The sequence below is a fragment of the Siphateles boraxobius genome, unplaced genomic scaffold, assembly GCF_051911475.1.
Source record: "Siphateles boraxobius isolate OS27281-9 unplaced genomic scaffold, OSU_SipBor_1 86, whole genome shotgun sequence".
Taxonomy (NCBI): domain Eukaryota; kingdom Metazoa; phylum Chordata; class Actinopteri; order Cypriniformes; family Leuciscidae; genus Siphateles; species Siphateles boraxobius.
In genome coordinates, this window is record NW_027509215.1 from 9,615,001 (window position 1) to 9,634,092 (window position 19,092).

At 35.5% G+C, this 19,092-nt stretch overlaps 1 protein-coding gene across 11 annotated transcripts in view; it reads right to left on the minus strand.

Moving 5' to 3' along the window:
- Positions 1 to 16,187, minus strand: part of pip5k1cb (phosphatidylinositol-4-phosphate 5-kinase, type I, gamma b) — an 80,221-nt gene extending 64,034 nt beyond the window's left edge. For 2 of the 11 annotated variants that reach the window (XM_077222129.1, XM_077222127.1), the window contains exon 1: positions 15,801 to 16,182. In XM_077222129.1, the coding sequence (XP_077078244.1) occupies positions 15,801 to 15,897 (97 nt within the window). In that variant the 5' untranslated portion in view covers positions 15,898 to 16,182. Of the gene's footprint in view, positions 1 to 1,981; positions 2,270 to 11,888; positions 11,913 to 14,242; positions 14,323 to 15,800 lie in introns of those variants that run through there. The other 9 variants (XM_077222133.1, XM_077222132.1, XM_077222134.1 and 6 more) reach the window with 8 other exon arrangements.
- Between the last annotated feature and the right edge of the window lie 2,905 nt (positions 16,188 to 19,092).

Below are 19,092 nucleotides of genomic sequence, written 5' to 3' on the forward strand. Positions count from 1 at the left end.
CATTAAATGTGATCTTTTTTTCATGACAATTTCTTTAAACTGTAAACATAAAATAAAATAATAAATGTAAAAAAAAAATCTAACATCTTTGAATAAAATAATTCTAAATTCTAAATATTCTAAATATATATATATATATATATATATCATTTTTCAGAAAACAAAAACAAGAATACTTATTAATAATATGATTATTTGCAATTTAATGCTACTGTTTCCTTAAATTGATTTGGATAAAAACATCAGCATAATTTTATGATTAATATCTAAAAAACAGAAGCCGATGGTTAGATGTTTAATGATGTAAATTATTAAAGATGAGAAATTTACATTCAATTTGCCAAAAAAATAAGAAAAATTGAAAATTATAATATTATTATAGATACTATGTTATTATGTGTGTGTATAATATATACAGTTATATTACATTTTCTTCAGAAAAACAAAAATACTGATTAAGTAGAGAAAGAGTATTGTATCTCAGTGCGACTGTTTCTTTACGATGAATTGATTTTTTGATAAAAACATTTGCTAGATGAATGTAAATCTGACATAAAAGGAGGTTTTAAAGCCTAGTAGACGCACCCAGCTTCTGTAAATCACTAGAGACGAGTGATTTCTGCACTAGAATCAGTTCAACCCTGAAACATCATGAAAAACAAACTGTCCGAACACATTAAAGTCAGTCCATGATGAGAGCCTGAGGGGACCTGTCTCCGTATTAATGCAAAACCGCCTGAAAACCAGCAAGAGAACATTACACTCATTACACTTCGTCTACATTTACATCTAAAACATACAACTTCTTCAGTAAATCATACTAGTTCATTTACAGGTGAATCGAGAAAAATCTATTTCAGTAATTCAACTTAGAAGTAGGGCTGTGAAACGATCAAACGCGATTAATCGCATTCAAAATAAAAGTTTCTGATTACATAATATATGTGTGTGCACTGTGTATAATTATTTTGTATATATAAATACACACACATGTATATATTTAAGTTTTAATTTTTTTTAATTTAGATGTAAAATATTTATATTTATATATATAATACAAATTATATATATATACATTATATATAAGCAAATATTTCTTAAATATATACATGTATGTGTGTGTATTTATATATACAAAATAATTATACACAGTACACACACACATATATTATGTAATCACAAACTTTTATTTTGGATGCGATTAATCGTTTCACAGCCCTACTTAGAAGGTGAAACTAATATATTATATAGACTCTATACATGCAAAGTGAGATATTTCAAGCCTTTATTTGTTATAATTTTGATGATTATGGCTTACAGCAATTCAAAATCTCAGAAAATTAGAATATTACATGAAATCAATAATAAAAAAAGGATTTTAAATACAGAAATGTCGGTCCTCTGAAAAGTATAATCATGCATATGTATATAGTTATATAAACTAAATATATTAGTTTCACCTTTTAATTTGAATTACTGAAATACATGAACTGTTGCATGATATTAAATTTTTTCGAGTTTCACCTGTATGTTTTATTTACATAAAACACTGCTGTCTCGAACAATTATATTCGCACAGCTTTTGGTTTGTTTCCTTATGATAAATTTGCATTTAATTTGCCAAAAAATAACTGCTAGAAAATATTATATATATTATATGTGTGTATATAATATAAACATATATATTAAATTTTCTTCAGGAAAACAAAAATACTGATCAAGTAGAGAAAGAGTATTGTAGTTCAGAGCTACTGTTTCAGATTTTGATTTAAAAAAACGTTTGAACAAAAACTTCCTCAAACTGCCTTGAAATGTTTGAAAGCTCATATAAATGCAACACACATCATAAATGCACTTGAAGAACAGCTTTGAAAGACCAAAAACCCGAAACTGAAGATTCATGGCAGCTCAAAAACAGTTCCTGATAGACTTTAAGCACTGAAATATCCCGTATGAAAGAATAAAAGTCAGAAACACACACCTCAGATGTCATAGGAATCCCTACGGCTGCGGTTAGCGTAGCTGGTTTCTATCTGGAGTGGGATCAGTCCTGAGACGAGAACGCTCAATTGGATTGACAGGAGGAATAATCTGATGCCCTGAGGATCTCTGGTCACCTGGACCAACCGATGGCCAATGAGAGCGCAGGGATTACGCCCAGCGAGGATAACTCTGGGGAAAAGCCTGTGCCAAGGACGAGGGCACGAGCAGCGGACAGACAGAAAACACCACCGGAAACACTCACAACGTCTCAAACACTCACAATCTCTGACTTTATACACACAACGACATTTAATGAATTAAGGGAGGGAGGGATGGATGGATGGATGATAAATAGATAGATGAATAGATGGATGGATGATAGATAGATAGATAAATGGATGGATGGAAGGATTATAGATAGATAGATAGATAGATAGATAGATAGATAGATAGATAGATAGATAGATAGATAGATAGATAGATAGATAGATAGATAGATAGATAGATAGATAGATAGATGGATGGATGGATGGATGGATGGATGGATGGATGGATGGATGGATGGATGGATGATAAATAGATAGATGAATAGATGGATGGATAGATAGATGGATGGATGGATGGATGATAAATAGATAAATGAATAGATGGATGGATAGATAGATGGATAGATGGATGGATGGATGATAAATAGATAGATGAATAGATGGATGGATGGATGATAGATAGATGGATAGATGGATGACAGATAGATAGATAGATGGATGGATGATAAATAGATAGATGAATAGATGGATGGATAGATAGATGGAGGGATGGATGATAGATAGATGGATAAATAGATAAATGGATGGATGGGTGGATGGATGATAAATAGATAGATGAATAGATGGATGGATAGATAGATGGATAGATGGATGATAGATAGATAGATAGATAGATAAATAGATAGACGGATGGATGGATGATAAATAGATAGATGAATAGATGGATGGATAGATAGATGGATGGACGGATGGATGGATGATAGATAGATAGATAAATGGATGGATGGATGGATGATAGATAGATAGATAAATAGATAGATGGATGGATGATAGATAGATAGATAAATGGATGGATGGATGGATGATAGATAGATAGATAAATAGATAGATGGATGGATGATAGATAGATAAATGGATGGATGAATGGATGATAGAAAGATGGATGGATGGAAGGACGATAGATAGATGGATGATAGATGGATAGATGGATTGCATGATGGATAGATAAATGGATGGGTGGATAGATGTATAATGGATAGATAGATATATAAATGGATGGATGGATGGATAAATGGGTGATAGATAGATAGATTGATAGATGGATAGATGGATGGATGTGTTTTGCCTCAAAATTTTTGGAAGTGGTAAAGTGATCAGACTGGAAAGTTCCACCGGTGATAATCTCGTCACTATCCGATTGTATCGGGCTTTGATGGGATTAGGGTCAGGACAGTGAACACACACACACACATACACACACATAAGCACACACACACATACATACGCACACGCGCAAACACACACACACACACACACACACACACACACACACACACACACACACACACACACACACATACACACACACATACACACACACACACACACACACAATCAAATACGGTCAGGTTCATCGAGCGTAATCTAGATTAGGGAAAAGCACTCCTAATATATCAACAGCATTATAATTTAATAGATTTTCAAAAAATAAAAATTTTCACTTTATGCATTATTATCACTATTGCCTTAGAACTGCATTTATAGCAGTGAACGTCCATCAGCACATTTACCAGTTCAGCTTTACCTCAGATCTGCATGCTCACTTCGCTTCACTAATGTTGAGTCGGACACATTAATCATCATCAACCTCAAAACTAGAGATTTAAAACTGCTTAGTGCCTCATAAAAGCCAGAAATCAGAGAAAAAAACAGAGTTTGAGCGGGAAAATATGGCTTTGAGATCGGGCTGGGCGATAAAACTATAATGGTATTTATTGACGGTACACCATTGTCGGTAACGATATATAATATATAGAATCCACATTATTCCTACGCCCCACGATGCTTTGCGTGAATTATGGGTGTAACTTCCGTTAAGCTGTAAACAATCAGTGAAAAGCTCGCTCTATGAACACAATAGGTTAAAAAAATTTCACAATGAGATGACATTAATCTACTCACCCTTTCAACCATAGTACTTTAAAAGGAAATTTCAAAGTGTAAAAGCATCAACAAGGTACTTTCAACAGACCAAATAACCCCAAAAGCGCGAGTCTTTGGTAAAATATCACTGTAGTAGGCTAATATATATATATATGTAACTTATGTTGCCTTAATCAAAAATGTTCATTAACTTCAGCATTGCGTGATACTATTTCAAAGTAATTTCCGTCACTTTGACAGATTATGCTATTTTGTATGTCTCCAAAGGAAGTTTAGGAGACAAAGTTGATACATAAATGAAGCTTAACTGAGTCTCCAAAACAATGACATCTTCCTCTGAGGAAAAGCAGCTAAACCTTCTTCTGTCAGGGTGAGATGAGAACATTATTACTACATCAAATGTGTCCGTAAAGTGTCCGTATCACTGCTTGTGTTTACGTTCTCATGTCAGAGAGTTGGGCTGGATGAGACGCTGATCTGCAGTGAAACTCAGCGGATTACGGCTGAGGAAATGCTAAATAAAGCTCCGGCCTTCAGCTCCTGTTCTTCTAGTGTTTACAACCTCAGACACACGCGTCACGCTTCGGCCCTGCGTGTGTGTGACGAGAGGCTGATCGAACCAAACAAAGAAATCACAGAGATGCGTCATCGAAGGAGAGTGTGTGTAACTCAACTTGCAGCATGAACAGTAAATGGAATTTTTGATTTAAGAAACAACCCTAGTAACCCCCTAATGAAGCACTGGCAACCACCCAAAACACCCTAACAACACCCTGGCAACTGCATAGTGATGCCCTAGCAACCACCCAGAACACCATAGAAACCCCCTAGCAATGCCCTAGCAACCAAACAGAAAACCCTATAGCCAAACCAATAACAAAGCACTGGCAACCACCCAAAACACCCTAAAAACACCTTGGTAACAGCATATTGATGCCCTAGCAACCACACAGAACACCATAGAAACCCCCTAGCAACCAAACAGAAAACCCTAGCCACACCAATAACAAAGCACTGGCAACCACCCAAAACACCCTAACAACACCCTGGCAACTGCATAGTGATGACCTGGCAACCACCCAGAACACCATAGAAACCCCCTAGCAACTAAACAGAAAACCCTAGCCCCCCCCCCAAATAACAAAGCACTGGCAACCACCCAAAACACCCTAACAACACCCTGGCAACTGCATAGTGATGTCCTAGCAACCACACAGAACACCATAGAAACCCCCTAGCAACCAAACAGAAAACCCTAGCCACACAAATAAAAAAACACCGGCAACCACCCAAAACACCCTAACAACACCCTGGCAACTGCATAGTGATGCCCTAGCAACCACCCGGAACACCATAGAAACCCCCTAGCAACCAAACAGAAAACCCTAGCCACCCCAAATAACAAAGCACTGGCAACCACCCAAAACACCCTAACAACACCCTGGCAACTGCATAGTGATGCCCTAGCAACCACCCGGAACACCATAGAAACCCCCTAGCAACCAAACAGAAAACCCTAGCCACCCCAAATAACAAAGCACTGGCAACCACCCAAAACACCCTAACAACACCCTGGCAACTGCATAGTGATGCCCTAGCAACCACCCGGAACACCATAGAAACCCCCTAGCAACCAAACAGAAAACCCTAGCCACCCCAAATAACAAAGCACTGGCAACCACCCAAAACACCCTAAATAAAAAAAAAATGCATAGTGATGCCCTAGCAACCACCCAGAACACCATAGAAACCCCCTAAGAACCAAACAGAAAACCCTAGCAACACCAATAACAAAGCACTGGCAACCACCCAAAACACCCTAACAACACCCTGGCAACTGCATAGTGATGTCCTAGCAACCACACAGAACACCATAGAAACCCCCTAGCAACCAAACAGAAAACCCTAGCCACCCCAAATAACAAAGCACTGGCAACCACCCAAAACACCCTAAATAGAAACCGCATAGTGATCCCCTAGCAACCACCCAGACCACCATTGAAACCCCCTAGAAATGCCCTAGAAAAGTCAACAGAAATCCCTAGCAACCCCTTGATGAAGCACTGGCAACCACCCAAAACACCCTAGAAAGTGCATAGGTAATTTCTATGGTATTCTAGATAGTTGCTAGGGCATCCTACCTACAACTACCTACAGTAGCAATTCCCTAGCAACCAAACAGAAAACCCTAGCCACCCCAATAACAAACCACTGGCAACCACCCAAAACACCCGAACAACACCCTGGCAACTGCATAGGGATGCCCTAGCAACCACCTAAAAACCCATAGCAACGCCCTAGAAAACTCAACAGAAAACCCTAGCAACCCCTTAATGAAGCACTGGCAACCACACAAAATACCCTAACAACACCCTAGAAACCAGGGTGGCACCCTAGAAAGTTCGGAATCACAAAAATGAAAACCTGCCTTGATTATTTTTTCATTTAACTTCACTTTTACCTGTACTTTCCTTCTTACATTAAATATTCTGACGCCTTGACTACAATGAATGCTTGTGGGAAGATGTAAAAGGAAAAAAAAATCATATATATTCATATCTAGGCCAAAGAATACACCTGTTATCTCTAGCGTATGACACATTTCCCCCGTCTGATCCTGCGTCGTCACAGGTGCCTGCTGTCCTGTCCCATATAATCATCATCATCTCCTGAAAAACCTTTTACTTAGAGTGAGCAATCTGAGAAATTATATTTTCACTCGGGTCAGCGTTGCTCTGATTTCTCTGAGCTCTTCGCGCGTCACTGGACTAATCCAGTCTCTCCACTCGTGTTATGACACCACTCTGACGTCTTCATTCGTACTCGCCATATGACATCATCAAAGACCTTCATACTCGAAGAACTGCTACAGAGGTAAACAGACAATTAACTAGTTCAAATAGTTCTACTATAAATACAACTAACTAGTTAACATCACATAACTAACATAGAGCTTCAGAGAAATCCCCAAAAAAACTTAGCTCAGATTTGTGCATATTTTTATTTCTCTATTATTTTTCTATCTTTGATCACTAAAATTACATATTTAAGAAAAGAATTCCTTGACAGAGAAATGACAGATGAGAGTTTCTCCTAAACAAAACATAGAGATTAAAAGAGGAGCAGAGATAAGAGTCATTTGCTCACGATTCCTACTTCTAATCTAATTGGTTTCAGCTTTATACTCTCACTGCAACTATTGACTTCTTAGATCCAGCATCTGAGATGATGTTACACCTCAAAACGAAACATATCCGAAAACTCCATTAAATCTCATGAGAAATGAATCTCTGGTTCTGAACGACGTCTCGTGTGTGTGTGTGTGTGTGTGTGTGTGTGTGTGTGTGCAGTGAAGATGAAGCTGGAGTTCATAATCACCTTATCTGATCTCCACAGCTGGAAGAGTCTCTTCTTCACTCAGTTTATTTATGTAAGCCTTATGTAAAGACAGCAGCCTGTGGCGTCGACACACACACACACACACACGATCTCGAGCACATGTCAATCACACTGCGTTCATAACATCACTAACTCATCATGAGCGCAATATGAGGGATTTTACTGCATATCTCAAGTTATGAACTCAGAATCCATCTCATATCTTAAAGCTACACTGGAAACAAGACGGGGGAAACTCTTTATGATAATTACTGTTTGCATGTTGTTTAATTTGATAATACTGTACATAAACGTTCAAATGTTTTGGGGTCACCGCATGTTATTTTAAAGACATTAATGCTATTATTCAGCAAGGACGCATTAAATTGATGAAAAGTGACAGTAAAGACATTTATAATGTTACAAAAGATTTCAAATAAATGCTGTTATTTAGAACTTTCTATTCATCAAATGATCCTGATAAAATGTATCATGGTTTCCATGAAAATATTAAGCTGTTTTCATTATTGATAATCATCAGAAATGTTTCTTGATCAGCAAATCATCAATGATTTGTGAAGGATCATGTGACACTGAAGAGTAATGATGCTGTGACAAAGCGCTTTGAGTACCCAGAAAAGCACTATATAAATGTAACAAATTATTATATTATTATTGTTTTTATTTTTTGATTATTCTGTGAATATTAGCATCACTCACGAGCTGTTATATTTGAAGTGAGCGTGCATTAGATGTTTGTTAGTCTCTGTCTGGTCGCGTGTGTTTCTGTAATGACACACGATCCGCTCGCGACGGCGACTGAACACACAGCTCATGTTCAGATCTTACACAGTCAGAGACGTCTCACATGACCTGAACGTCACGAGACTTCAGTTATCAGCAAAATATTCATATTTATTTTGACGCTCCACTATAGACATTCTACTAATTATAAGTAACTTTGCAACTACTAGTTATCATTAGTGTATACGTAACTTAATATCTGCTAACACTTTATTTTGATGCTCCACAACAGACATTCTGCTAACTATAAGTAACTTTGCCACAACATTTCAACTTAGTCTACGAACCCTAACAGTCTACAGGAGACAGATCCTCATATGTGACTTTCTTAGCTTAGATACCAGTGAAAATGCAATTTTCAGGTACATAAATTTGATAATCAGTAATGAAATGTAAAATAGCACTATACATAGTCCTCACTGTATAAATTAAATATAGAATAATCCTTATTAAAGCTAATAAAGTTATTCAGCCAAGATCAGTGAGTGTCTTTCGTTGTTTAATTATCATTAATGACAGACGTCAGAAGGAAAATTAGGCTACTGTCACTTTAAGAGTGAATGCACTGATCCAATATACTGATATACTGATAACGGTTTACGTTCACTTCAGACATAACTGATGTTTACGAGGATATACAACAATAAGGGCATTTTCAAGCACACAAAGACGTGAAGGAGAGCTCAATTCATTATGTGCAATAAATGGAAAAAAAATGCACAACTTTTTTCAAGTTCACTTATTAAAAAAAATTTCACTTCAGAGCATTTTCAGGTCTGTGCTCAAAAAGTTCATAAATGGATGAATAAACTACTGCATAAAAGTAATTTAGTCCCCTAAAATAAAAAAATATTAAATAAAAAAACATTATCGGACTAAAACATTAGTACAATAATTTCATTTATCAAACATTTTTGACAGTACCAAGAGAAATTGTACGTATCATGGAATCCAGTCATAAAAATGGAATTTACAGTTTAATACGGAATGTCACGGAATTCTGCATAAATCAAGAGTAGATCTGTACACTTAATTAAATCACGACTAGCGAATACTGAACCACAAAAACACTCTGTTTCCTAACCGTGTCGTGCCGCGGCATGTCGTGTGTTTGTTTGGAAATCTATAGTTCAGGTACGAGCACGTCTGTCTGAGAGAGCACGCTCACACCGGGAGATCATGTTACCTATTGAGTCTCAACAACAGCCTCCAGAAAACAAACTGAACACGACGAGCCATCCGTCTCAGTCTCGTACTTTAGATCGCTGCGTCACAGGTCTGATCGGAAGGCAGAAAACAGTGCTAAAGGCAAATAATCACTCATTCTTTATTGGCATCTTTGGTTCCAGGAAGAACCTTTAACAGGAATCTTTACATTGCATTAAAGGTTCTTTAGATTATAAAATAATGGCATTGCTGAGAAAAAACACTTTGCAATGAAGCTTTTTTTTTTTTAAGAGTTTAGAAGAACTATTTTTGGTTCCCTAAAGAACCTTAAAGTGAACCGTTCTTAAAACAACCATTTTGGTCCCACTTTATATTAAGTGGCTTTAAGTACTATGTACTTAATTTGAAATTAATAATTTGATACAATGGACTTATTGTGTACATACATGTTTTTATTTACATGTTTCATTGTACTTATATTTGGAAAATACCTGCATGTAATTACAGCTGTAATTAATGTATGCAATTACATTTGTAATTACACAGTTGACCCTTACACCTTAACCCAACCTTAAACTGACCCGTACCACCACACCTGACCCTAACCTAACCCGTATCACATCTCAAAAGCACAACATGAACACAATAAGTACATTGTACTTATTTTTCGATGTAAGTACATAGTACTTAAAGCCACTTAAAGGTGCATTGCGCAACAGTTCATGATAAAAATACCCATTTTTCTAACCCATACATGCATAAACAATTGCCTGATGGGCTGAATGAGCCCTTCTCTGATCACTGTGATTGCCTCTATAATCCTGTACAGTAAAATAAATAAGAGGGATTCGGGTCGGAATTTGAGAATGGGCGTGACGTCATGCGCGTTCACGCTCACCTGGCTATGTCTGGCAGGTTTGTGTATTCGCCGCAATTCTCCGTATCAGTGAAGACAACTCGCACGACAAAAGTAGAAGATGGATTCAAAGAGACCGGCTTGTAGTCCATTCAAAACCCCAACGCAAACTCCACGTAAGACAAAGAAAACACACTCTGGTTGCAGTTTCGCTTGTTGCCAGAGGGGGGCGTAGTTCTGCAAAAACTCAGACACTTGCGCTATGCACCTTTAATATAAAGTGGGACCACCATTTTTATTCTTAGTGTAAAGAACATTTTTAGAATCTAAAGAACCTTTTCCACTATAAAGAACCTTTTGTGTAATGGAAAGATTGATGGATGTTAAAGGTTCTTCATGGAACCAAAGATGCCGAAAAAGAGCCTTTATTTTGAACCCTCCGGCACTGTTCGCGTGTTGGTTTAAATGACAGAATTTCAATTAAATGAATGTACTATATTTAAGTTTGAGAATGTTTTAATTCCATATTTTGTGTTTATTTAAACTTTTTGAGCATAGAATTTCCAACTTTCACTCTGGTAAATCTTGAATGCTTTGGAGAACAGAATGTAGTTTTTTCTCTTTTTTTAAAGACGATACTTTAGATTATTGCTGAAGTGAAAAAAAATGTCACTTGAAAAAAGATATTCAATTTTACATTCATTGTTATGAAAAATTCTAAAATTTTATATGAAATATCAATTTTCCGAAACACATTTTTCTCTAAAATGGAAAGAAAATCAAAGCAATTTTCGCATTTTCAGTAATATTTCGTTTGGCCGCAGTACCAAACGCTTCCACTAGATGAAATTCATCTCACATTCATTTCCAATGCGCTCATTTGAGACCGTGACCGTGAGATTTCTCCGTGAGCATTTGAGACCGTGACATTTTTCTCATGGCCATTTGACTTTTTTTAATCATGTTTGTGTTCACATAGCAAGTGCCAAAACCTTTACCAAGTTAAAAAAAAATTAAAGTAAAACTTTTCGGTCAAAAATGACCAAACCAACACCAGAGGGATAAGAGTCTATTTATATTAGCGGTAATTAATACATATTTTACATTAACTTACAAAAGAACAAGAAAATGTAGTTCATTGCAATATTCAAAAATGCCAATGTTTGGGACATTTTTATATACTTTCATATTGTAAGACAGACAGATTTGTTCAATTTGGTTCACCTACAAAACTAGTACTAATCTACAATACGACTAACAACAGCCAGTGCAACATTTAACCAGGAAACTATGAAGAACAAAAGCAAGACTGGAGACCAACATGTTTGATGTCCTTCCTCCCATAATGCATCTCAAAAAGCCTGTTTCCTTCCTGTGATTCCCTGATATGCTTCAATGGTGCATTTATTTGTTCAAATCCGACAGGATTTATTCCTCCAGATAAGCTGGACTGATCTGAGAGCAGGTTTAAACGCGTGTGATTCACAAACCTTCAGTCCGTGTGACACTGTGAGCTCTGCTTGAGATCTAACGTTCCTCCAAAAACCCTGCAGTTACACACAAAACACGTGAAAACACGCAAAAGAGCAGCAGCCGCGAGCGTGACGCATCAGGACACATATTTCATCTCTCTTTACTGTATACAAACACTGATCATGCTGGAAAAACTACAAATGGAGATAGCTCAGTTTGGAGCAAATTCTTCTTAAAGGGACGGTTCACCCAAAAATTCAAATTCTGTCATCATTTAATCAAGTTGTTTCAAACATGTATGAGTTTCTTTCTTCCGTTGCACAGAAAAGAAGATATTTTGAAGAATGTCAGTAACTGAACAGTTGATGGACCCCATTGACTTCCATGGTCAGTCCTAGAAAAATGCAGTTTTTTTGTGATTGTTGCGGGCAGAGTTGGGTGTTACTGTATTCTAATTACTTTTCGTGATAACGCAGTAATGTAACTCATTAGATTTAAAATTTATGTCATTTGATTACAGTTACTGATGTCAATAAAATTAAGTTACTTGCGTTACAAATGTATTGTTAAGAAAAAAAGATTTAGTAAAATGCATTTCTAATCACGTTTGGCCGGCTGCGTCAGTTAATGAGCATGCGCTTTAATGCATTAGCGGAGAACACGCTTCATGAGGCACACACACTCACACACACACACACACACACGGTCTCTCGCTCTCTCCCTCTCCGCCGTGCTTCCCGAACTTCCGGGAGACTTGGGATGTCTGCAACATTAAACTACGGAAAGAACTGAGTTTCACTTTTTAGTGTATTCTTATAGTTTTAATAGGTTTTCAAAGTAACTTGTAAGTAATTAGTAATCTGATTACTTTTTACATGCAGTAATCAGTAGTGTAATCAAATTACAATTCTAAAGTAGTAATTAGTAATTTGTAGTGAATTACTTTTTTTGAGTAACTTACCCAACATTGGTTGCGGGCAAAAAATCCTTCATTATGCGGCATGTTTTCTTAAAAAATGCGATGGAATATGCGGGATATTTATGAAATTTTATGCGATGAAATTGCAGGAACTTGCAAAAACTGCGGTTTGATGAAAAAGAGAAAAAAAAAGTGATTGCCCCAACACCCTGTTCTCGTTAGGCTACTACCTTAATATAAAGAGTCATTTCTTATTACTTCCTTTGATAAGCAAGCATAACACATCACAGAAAGTGCTGGAATATTCAAGTTCTCAGACCTTAATAAACACACGCGCTCAAACTTACAAAACATTGATGAGTCAAACAAGTTCTGTAGCTTTACAAAAGGAATATGCTACAACTTCTGTAAAAATGAATAAATAAAATATAAAAAAATAAAGTGTGCTCCTGTTTTACAGCTTTTCGATGATGTTCACGTCGCGTAGTTATGTCACTTCATAACGTTGCCATGGCAACAGGGAAAAACGGCTGCTCTTGTCTGAAGTAAACGCAACATTTTTCAACTTTCTGGTAAGATATATCTGACTATTTTGCAACAAAAATGCAGGGATTATGAAATCATGCATGCCCCGCATATTTTGCGCAGAAATCGGCAATTTATACGGCGAAAGTGCGGCGTATTTGAAGAAATGAGCCCCCGCATAAATATGCAGACTTTGGCTGATTATGCATTGATTTATGCGATCGCATAATCGCATTATTATATTTACAATGGAAGTCAATGGGGAAGTCTCAAAAGAACGACTTGGGGTAAGTAAATTATGACAGAATTGTCATTTTAGGGTGAACTGTCCCTTTAAGAGCAATGCGATTGGAAACTATTGCTAAAGTCTCCTACTTCTCAGATGTTTCTCATGAGAAATAAAAATCCCAGTTATCTTACATGTGTCTTCAATAGAGTTTCAGATTTGACAGATTACCATCGTTTTACAAGTTACAGGAGTTTTTATGTTGTGTTTCATTAAAGTATGAACTTCACGATGTTTCTCCTAAAGCTCAGATCATTTGGTCTGGTGAGAAATGTTTGAGTTTATATTGAGATACAGTATCTTTCAAGTCATAGGAAAGAAAAAAATCATTTTTAAAAAAAAAATTATCTACCAGAAAAGAGGTCTGAAGTTTCTCAGATGTGTTCAGAAGAAATCTCAACAAAGTCTCAGATTTGCCAAGATAGTGTGCAATGAAAAGTCTCAATATGAGCTCAGTATTTCTCAGATAAATGATCTGAGCTCTCTCTCCATATTCATTCCACTTTTCTTTCTCCAACGGATTTGAGAAGAAACATCTGAGACAATGAAACATAACTGAGATCTCTATCAAGTCTCATTATCCAACTCTATTTGAGATATCTACAATTCTACAGTAATAATGAATGCGACCCAACACTAACCCAGCAGTTTAAAGGGAAGCGGATGTGATGATCGGACACACGGGAATGCTGAGTGTGGAAAACCATGGCTAAAAACAGGATTAACAGCCTAAAAACAAGAGCACAGGACCTGAAGGAGACCCCGCTGTGTATTCTCAACAGCTGTCAACACAAGGCATGCTGGGATTGAGGAAACACTGACAATTATTATTCAGATTGACTTTGAGTTTTCATTTGAAGGACAAACAGAACGTCACATGACATTAACACACACACACACACACACACACACACACACACACACACACACACACACACACACACACACACACACACACACACACACACACACACACACACACACACACACACACGTTCCCTGCAGATAAACAAACACTGCATCCGAACGCATCGATACAAACAACATTGAGCTTCTTGTCGTTTATGAAACAATCGCTCCGGGGAAAGACGTTAATAAAAGCGCTTGTAGGCGAAACACTGTCACGTTACATTTAACTCTATTCAATGTCCATTTAGCTGAAAAAAGTAACTCTAGAGAAGAGCATTTTGCTATTACATATTCAGTATGTTTATTTAACCTGTTAGTGATGTCTTCATTATTTAATGCATGTTTGAATAAATCTGTCATGAACTGCCATTAACCTTAAATGTTTGTAAAAAAGTCAGTTTTAGCTATTTGAGTGTTGATTATTAAATAAGTTTAAAATATTAATTGGTCCTTCTGCATTTTCATTTTGGTGCACCCCTAATATTTTATATGTATAGAAACATTTGAAATATAATTCTATTTCATTTTCCCCTAAACTTCACAATGACAAATTCCTGTGTGTGTGTAAAACAGTATATATATATATATATATATATATATATATATATATATATATATTCTATAAATAATACAAAATAATATATATATATATATATTCTATAAATAATAACAAAATAATATATATATATATATATATATATATATATTCTATTCTATAAAAAATACATATATATATATATATATATATATATATATATATATATATATAACAAATTAAAATAGAATTCTATTTTATTTTTCCCTAGAAACTGCAATGACAGATTCCTTTGAGTGTGTAAACATATTTGCCAATAAATCTCAGTCTGATTCTGCTATTCATGTACTTTAAAGTCTATACTTCAAATATTGTAAATAATATTGTGGTATTTGTAATAGGCTGTATAGGGTACTCATAGTCATATTCATAAACCATGTATTCAATATATTATTACAGCAGTGCAATTTATATGGAAATAAACTAAAAAAATAATAATCTAACCAATTTTCCACTTACAATTATGGCAGTAGGCTACAATATTTCAGTGATTGTATTAAAGGAAAACACCATTGCACTGTTGGATTACCATATTCATATGGTGCTGTCAGCTACTTCCAAAATGACTTCATATAAACCCATGTAATAATTTACATGTTATGGCAGCGCAACTGACAAGCATAAACGCGAGCCTTTGGTGAAATGCAAGCATGATTGTAAAAGCGTGATTGTAAAAGATCCTGCGCATTGCATACCGAGATCCGCAGCATCAATCCCGGATCCCGCGCCGAGCACCGAGTCCGTGTCCTCCGGTAACGCGGAACACCCCGCCGCGGCTCCCAGTCCCTCCATCAGATCCCGATCACACGGTGATTACAATAATCAGATGAAGATAAAACATCACCCGTGTGTGCGAGTCTGCGATCACTCACACACGCACACAAACACGCACGCGCGCGCTCATGCGAGTCCGACGCGCTCGAGAGCCAGCGATGACGTCAGCGGGCCTGTCGGCAGCTCTGCGACGTTTTCCTAGTATATTCACAAACAGAAATGGACAAATAATAAACCTAACATTATATTATTAAAAGTTGAGCTTAAACATTATATTGGAGCCCAAAAAGATGCAAGAAATAAAAAAGCGAAACGGATGTATAGAATTTTTGAATCCCTTTCTTCTTGGCTTTTTTTGTGATGTTTCCCCTGTATAGTTTATTATTATTATTTATCTATTCTTTCTTTGATGGTATTATGATGTAATAGATAATAATACACAGTGATCCTCTGTAGATGTATGTTGTATATTGATCTTGTTATGCAAAAAAAAACTTTTAGTAATTTATTTTTGTTATAATTTGCTTTTCATATATTTTTTATCATTATTTACGATATGCTACTTGTTCTTATTGTCAATGCGTTAAACAATTATAATATGTGAATGCCTGTTTGTTATTTGAAATGATTTAATAAAAACAAAAAGTATCTCTTTTGTATTTTTATTTGTTTTTCCACATTTCCTTTTATTTTAATGTATTCAATGCAGTGCTATATCTTTTCTTGCAATAAAAAATACAAATAAATAAGTTTTCCTAATCTTTCAAAATGACGTCAGACATGGAGGGATTTGCATAAACATTAAATGGCATACACATAAAGGGGAATTAAAGCCATTTTAATGTAATCATAATTCTAATAATATTACCAAATTAAGGAAATTTGAAAGCTCTACTTGGAATTAAAATAAATTGAGAGAGCGCCATCTACCGCATGACTCTGAAACTGCAGTACACCTGAAAAACTATATTCACATCAGGACACTTCTCACATGTAGTCAAGATATTTATTACAACTGACTAGCAGGACACGAATAAACGTCACCAAAATACCCAAAATATTAAAAATACAGAGAGAAAAATAGCGAATTTCTCTTTTATCTCACCTAACATTTGCCACCAGTCACGCATAACTAATTTTTTTTAATGGAAAAGTATTCACTGTGTTATGTCTTGAGCATTTATTAAAAATGTTATTTTGTAATGAAGCTGATTTGATTGGAAAGTTAGCAGAAATAACGATTCCACTTAATTTCAGTTAATTCAAGGTTTGTGAAGCAGGGTTCATGCCTTCAAATAATTACAATAATATAAATTTAAATAATAATTAATAATTAAAAAAAAAACAGTAAATGACAATGACTCGTTTACCTGCAAGCAGAGATGGGCATAAATACATGGAAATGTATTTAAAATAAAAATACAAAATACTGTGTGGAAAAATGTATTTAAATACAAATACAGTATTTTGAAAATGCAAAAATACTCATCTTAAATGTATTTAAATACAAATACAGTATTTAGAAAATGCAAATATACTCATCTTAAATGTATTTAAATACAAATTACATTTGATGTTTTTCCAAAAAGCTTTAAAATACAAAATAGTATTTAAAATACATGCATCTGAAAACCTGCCATCTCTGCCTGAAAGTCATCTTGACTACAGACCAACACCAGAGACCCATGAACATGATAATGTGTTGTTCAATTAATGAAATATTAATAAAATCTCAGTTTGACTTGACAGAGGTGTTTGGGATGACCTAGATGGACACCTGTGCTTTTGTTTGGTTTGAGGAAAAAAATAGTCATAAACATAAAAGATGTGTGAAAATATTGCCCCTAATAAAAGAAGGTTAATATCAGACACTGTCCTGAAGCAACAGAGCTTTCCTTACAGGAATCAGGGAAGGAACTTCTATTAGACTTTTTAAATATTGGATTAATTAAACTGTGCCACTATTCCAAGACGATGCAATCAGATTTTGGATTTTCGGATCCTAAGAAAAAAATCAATAAATAAAAAGGCTTCCAGGAGAATCCAAAAGGATTCCTATTGGACAGATTCTCAATTATTCCAATAGAAATCTTGCACACATTTCCAAATTCAGAATTTAACTCATGGGAATAACGTAAAAAAACAAACAATTAACTAGAAGGAAAACAGAATAAAAAAGGACCTCTGAGGCCTCATTTATAACCGTTGCGTCGCACAAAACCGGCCCTGAAAGAGCCGTACACCACTTCACACGCAGAGGTTAATTAAGAGAAGTTAAGATCATTTATAATATCAAACTCGACAGGAATATTTGCACACCTGTACGAGCCATGAGTTAAGAACAGTGTCGTGTAAACAGCCGCTTAGTAAGGATCCGACACACACTTTTATAAATTACACCCTGAGCTTTGACCACGTCATCTGACCAACAGCACTTATGATTTATTATGCATATCAATCCAAATCAAATCTATATATATATATATACACACACACTGATGTTCAAAAGTTTGGGGTCTGTAAGATTTTATGTTTTTAAAAGAAGTCTCTTCTGCTCACCAAGGCATGGTTTGTTTAGGCATGGTTTGTTTAGGCATGGGTTGTAAGGAATTACAAACCTGCACACATATATTCAAACGCACATAACTATAGAATCAATTCTTAATGCGCATGTGAACGCCATCAGCGTCTATCACAGGTTCACGTTTAAAGTCTGTTTAGAGAGAACGGTGTCGTTTTAGCGGCCCCTAATTTAATAACAAATGATCATTTAGACGGAAGTGAATCAATCAAAACTAACTTTAGCTGGAAAAAACATTTTTCAAGAGCCACTATAAAACCAAACCAATCTCTGTTACCTTAAATTATATGTTTATCTCTGTAAAGCTGCTTTGAAACAATCTACATTGTTAAAAGCGCTATATAAATGAGGATGACTTGACCAAAGCTGCATTTATTTGATTAAAAATACAAAACAAACCCAGTAATATTGTGAAATATTATTGTAATGTAAAACAGCTGTTTTCTGTGTGAATATATAGTGAAGTATAATTTATTCCTGTGATCAAAGCTGAATTTTTATTTTATTTTTTGGGGGGAAATAAATAAAAGAAATCAATATTTTTCAAGGAGGAATTAAATCGATCAAAAGTGACAGTAAAGACATTTATAATGTTACAAAAGATTCTATTTCAAATAAACGCTGTTGTTTTT